This window comes from Branchiostoma floridae, chromosome 6 (assembly GCF_000003815.2).
Source record: "Branchiostoma floridae strain S238N-H82 chromosome 6, Bfl_VNyyK, whole genome shotgun sequence".
NCBI classification, from domain to species: domain Eukaryota; kingdom Metazoa; phylum Chordata; class Leptocardii; order Amphioxiformes; family Branchiostomatidae; genus Branchiostoma; species Branchiostoma floridae.
Genome location: NC_049984.1, coordinates 16,623,788 through 16,629,018, shown reverse-complemented (window position 1 = coordinate 16,629,018; position 5,231 = coordinate 16,623,788). Strand labels below are relative to the sequence as shown.

The following is a 5,231-nucleotide window of genomic DNA, read 5'->3' as shown; positions in this document are numbered from 1 at the left end:
TTCCGGTTAGATGACCAGGCTGTGCAAGGACGGGTCAAAGCAAAAATTATCTCTTCCTCGCAAACTTCACCAAGTTAGCCAAACAAAAAATACATAACCCATATGGACCTGGATCTGCGCACAATAGTGGATGGGCCTTTATATGGCGTTGATCAAAATTCGTTGTTTCTTAAACTATAATTTATATGAGAACGTATATATACTTAGATGATAGGGGTTCGTCCCACCATCTACATTGTAGCACCTGTATCATCCCGTTAGAGGTTCCTATACCACAGTTGGGTACTTTCTTACCACTAAACCGCCAACAACAAGGGAAAGACAATCCCTCCCGCCCCACAATAACCTGAACACGAGCTCAGGCCGAGGATCGGTGAAAGAAAAGATTGATACAGCGTCCACCATTAGGCGTGGATGCAGGAAATGGCCGCGTCATCGAATTACAGCGACCTTTACAAGACACATTTCCCACCAGTACAAACCTCCCGATTGATAGGCCAGTTTTTCTGATGACGTAGCGGAAAGATTTCCTCACTTCGGACACAGGAACTCTTTGATATTCTTGGCTATTTGTTCAGAAGTACAGTTTTTGTAACCCCAGCGGAGGTTAAGGACTGCACGGTTTGTGACGCGTAGGAAAAACAGTGTGCGCTTTTGTGAAAGGGGTAGATTGATTTCTTTTCTATTCTCCGCTTAGAATAACTTACAACCTTTTCAGCAAGGGGGGTGATCGAGAGAACAGTGCGTTCTGTTACTTCGATCCCGTTTTCCTGTGTCGGCTGGCGTATCAGATATGTTCTTGGGACTCCGGCACGCGCGCACACTTCAAGTTTGGATAGAGCTTTGTGAGGGGCCAAAATGGCGTGGAGGAGTCTCTTGCTGAGCTCGCTGTGCGTCTTCTTCATCTCATCCTCATCCCTCGCTAAGGAGGAGGCGGTCGAAAGGCGAGGAAACTTAAGACCCTCAGAGTCCGAAGACGAGCCCGGTAAAGGAGCGGTACCCTACCGGTACATGCTCGGGCTGTATACTCGGAAGAAGGGCCTGGTGTCAGCCGTGGAGGCGGGACAAGCGGACACGGTGCGGGCGTTCGTCGACAAGGCTGTAGGTAGGATATAATTATACGTAAGCTATCTTCTGACGGGGAAGTTTTGGTCTGCGCTAATGTGTGCTACCATGGCGACGTTATCAGTTCGATCGACAAGGTGCGGCCGCTAGCCTTCTGTCTTCACTTGTCCTCCTTGTTTGCTAGCTGCCGGTTTGGCTCAGTTTTCTCCCGCTCTTCGATTTGGGTGCATTACCGACTGACAGGGGCACAAGGCCGCCCAGTCAGCCCCTTGTGGATAGTCTTTCCCCGCCAGACTTTCTGTCTCGCGACGATAATGTAGACCCTTTACACCCCCGAAACCACCTGCGCACACTTTTGGACGCGTGATACCCCGAAAAACATCCGGACAAAACGCCGTCCTTGTCGGTAAATGGTCCGACCGACTATCAAAAGACCTCGATGGCTTTTCTGTGAGGCTTGCGGACGGCGTCAAGTGGTTTTTGTCCGCACTTTGTTTTGTCGTCTCCCACCAGACTCGACTCGACTGTTCTCCAAAAAGAAACCGCAGCATTGACACCTTCGCTTCCTAGTTGTGTCTATTGTAAAGTTCACCAACAGTAGCTTACAGACTAGAAGTAGAGCTGAACACGGAAGACCCTTTGAAGACACAAGTAGACCAGAAACTAAAGAAAAAGCTTTCAACGACTTTAACACAGTAAGTAGAGCTTTAACTTTGTTTCTATCGCGAAGACGTAAACATATCCCAAACACAGGAGACGTTTTTAGAACCGGAAATCTCATTTTCTTCTGTCAAAGTTTCCGACAAATTTGTCCCGTGGGAAAGGAAAGGGCGTTTAAAACGTGTCATGTACCCAACACCCACAAGGTGTGTTTGAAAAGGCGGTCCTGACGTTGGTCACCGTTCTCAAGTATAGCCTTAAGGGCACCTAACGGTGTTCACCTCAGGTGTTAAAGGAACCCCCTGTTGGTGGAGCCATAGAAGAGTTCTAACCAGTACTTCAACGGTTAGTGTGTGGAAGGTTATAATGAGGTCTATGTCAGGTGGAGATCGTTGATTCCGTTGGTACATTCAGGTTTAACGTGTGACTCATTCCTCACCTGTTGAGACAATAGCCTATTTGCAATTTTTTAGGTCAGGTGCTTTTGTTGTCCTTTATTTTGTCTACAATCATACATGGATGGAATTGAAAAAAAATCGTGATATTGGTGATCTAAATTATACGGGCGCCCATTATTCAACAAAATTGCAAACGTCGATGTACGTAATGTATGGAATAGAATGTTTTGTTCCAGCTTTCTGCTCTTATTTCTGTGCCACAGATCGTTTTTACGTCTTCATTTACGACGCCCTGTTTCTTTCGATGTCCAGATTTTGAACAGCTGCCGGGCGAACACGACAAACGTCATCGCTACTTCTTCAACATTTCGTCTCTCTCCAACGACGACGTGGTGTCGGCCATCCTGCGGGTGTTCCGCGAGCCGACCCCGCTCACGGTTCTGGAGCAGGACGGTCCACCGGAGCGAGCCGAGCTGTACACGTGCAGCAGGGGGCGTCGCCGCCGCGCAAGACTAGACTCCAAAAACCTGTCCCCGAAAAGCGGCGAGTCCAAGACGTGGTACCAGTTCGACGTGCGTCACGCCGTCAGGAGAGCCGTGCGGAAGAACGTCGACGTCGCCTGCTTCGAGCTGGTGGTGCGGTCCTTACGGTCCGGACGGGAGGTGAACGTCGTGAACGAGGGGTTCGGGTTGAACTCACGTCACACGGACAAAACGTCCCTACTCCTGGTGTCATCCAAGTCGCTCGGGCCACGATCGATCACGGAGTCTCCTTTCATCGGGGCGCTGACGAACGCCACGGCGGGGTCCGGCGGGAGAGAGAAGAGGCGGTCCCGACGGAAGAACGCGAGCCCGCGCCGCACGAGGAGACACGGCTGCATGCGGAGGTCGCTTCAAGTGAGCTTTCACGACCTGGGCTGGGATGACTGGATCATCGCACCGACTAACTACGACGCTCACTACTGCGCCGGCGCCTGCTCCTTCCCCCTCCGGTCTCACCTGGAACCCACCAACCACGCCATCGTACAGACACTCGTCAACTCCATGAACCCCAGGTAGGACTCACGGACATTTAACATGTATGTTATCTATCATGAAGGAAAAATTAATGGTCCAATAATCTCTGTGTGGGTTGTAAACCAACAGTGTTCTGGAAGTTGGAAGGAATATGATAGACGGAGCTTATTCTCCAAGTAGAGGTTCGGGTCTGGATGTTTTTGATATGTTGTTAGGTATTTTGTACCCATTCATCTCCTTCCCAACTATGCACTTGTCAACTCTATAAACTGCAAAGTAGGACTTGATAATTAGGAACATATTTACTATGTATGTCCTCTATCAGATGCAACTTACCAGACAGACATCAAAGGGAGCAATGTCTTGCATTCAGTAGGCATATGACTTTCTGTGATTGCACGATTATTAAGTTACGTTCGATTTTTGTTTTGGATGTAATAATTTTTAAAATTATCCTAGAAATACTTTTCTTTCAAGCAGCATACGCTCACTACAAGAGCTAAAGGTGAATGTATCCTTACATTTCTATAGTATACTACTACATTGTGGCCCAATGGGCAAAGTTTGTTCAATGACTCATAGTTTGAAAACGTCTGAAATAGTGACGACCACCCACGTAACCACACACGTGCATACCCGAAAACCACACAACCATGGAGTGACCTCAGTCAAAGTTTTCAGGTCTCCAGCATTATGATATTAACGACTTTTGTTCCCTAAGATATTAAGTACTTTTTAGTCGGCTGAAAATTTGGGGTGAGTTTCAATCAATTTTGGTGTTGGTTAGGTAAAGTTTTGTGTATTTATCCAAAATGTCATTTATACCCCTGTCACATTATCCACGATCTTCGGGCGTATCGATGGAAGATTGGCCATATTTAAGATCGATAGAGGGTTGCGCGTATTTTTCACCCCAAAACCATCCCTGTCACTGTTAAAGCCATACTTTGTACCTTGTACAATTGTTGTGCAATAAAGTTATTATCATAAGCGAGGATCAGGTGATTGCCGCAGAATCGTAGCCTCCATAGCAGGCTCTCTGGGGCCTTTTTTGCAAGAGGCCGACAATCAGAAAACGACAGCAATCAGCGACCGAGTACAAATAGAAATGGCCAGCAAAAGTGTATTATGAGCTCAAAAAAGGTCACAGAGAGCCTGCTACGGAGGCTAGCAGAATCGTCGTCCGATCGATTTTCGACAAATGTGACAGGGGTATAACCAGCACAGATGAACTTTCATGCTAAGGCATTTGTTCCTCTTCTTTCTCCCCCCAGGGCTGTTGAGAAGGTCTGCTGTGTGCCCACCAAACTCAGCCCCATCAGTATCCTGTACATAGACGGGAAGGACACCGTGGTGTACAAGAAGTACGACGACATGGTGGCCGACCAATGTGGCTGTCGGTAGTCCTCTAGTCAGATCGCTACAATAGAATTGGAGACGATAACTAGCCTGGATGCCAGACTGCTTCCAGGGCCTACAACTGCCAGCTCAGCGGTTGGCTCTAGGGCCAACATGCCCCCAAAGAAATTTCGCCACAGATACCCTTCACTTAGACTGAGGGCAGCGGCGTCTAACTGAAACAAAATGAGGGGTGTCTGTGGTAAAATTTCATTGGGGGCATGCTATCTTTGAAGCCAAGGAGCTTGCAAGTGTAGGCCTTGGAAACAGTCTGGCATCTAGACTAAATCTGAGACGAAAGCGTGCCAAAGACATGTAGTCAGTTTATGGGGCTGACTGAGTACAGATCTTTTAGAGTGTAAGATGGCTTTGTAGATCTTTACCATTTTAATATTTGTATATATGACTCGTTTCTCCCACCATGCACAAGAGCGTCGCATGCACTGAATGAGTTATCATTGCACGCGTAGCGATACTCTGCTTGGGATTTGTGCGGGGAACAAAGAAACGTTTTGTTTGTTTTAGCTAGCACTCTTAACTATGGACAGCAGTTACCTGTACGACTGAAGTACATAAAATTGTATATTATGAATTTATGATAGATCGTAAAGACGTTTGCTTGTGAAGCCCTTTCCATTCAGAAAGACCTAAATTTAGCCATGCTACTTTCACCCACCCCTCTGCGACAATAAGC

At 47.5% G+C, this 5,231-nt stretch overlaps 1 protein-coding gene across 1 annotated transcript; it reads left to right on the top strand.

The window, feature by feature from the left end:
• Nucleotides 1–269: 269 nt before the first annotated feature.
• On the top strand, nucleotides 270–4,593 carry LOC118417252 (growth/differentiation factor 6-like). Its single transcript, XM_035822736.1, has 3 exons — nucleotides 270–1,105; nucleotides 2,436–3,177; nucleotides 4,414–4,593. The coding sequence occupies exons 1-3, from the start codon at nucleotides 859–861 to the stop codon at nucleotides 4,541–4,543; spliced, it is 1,119 nt and encodes a 372-aa protein (XP_035678629.1). The 5' UTR covers nucleotides 270–858; the 3' UTR covers nucleotides 4,544–4,593.
• Nucleotides 4,594–5,231: the final 638 nt, after the last annotated feature.

Coding starts and splice junctions, on each gene's coding strand:
- LOC118417252 (XM_035822736.1), top strand. CDS start 859: ATGGCGTGGAGGAGTCTCTTGCTGAGCTCGCTGTGCGTCTTCTTCATC. Junction 1,106..2,435: donor GTTCGTCGACAAGGCTGTAG/GTAGGATATAAT, acceptor TTCGATGTCCAG/ATTTTGAACAGCTGCCGGGC. Junction 3,178..4,413: donor GTCAACTCCATGAACCCCAG/GTAGGACTCACG, acceptor TTCTCCCCCCAG/GGCTGTTGAGAAGGTCTGCT.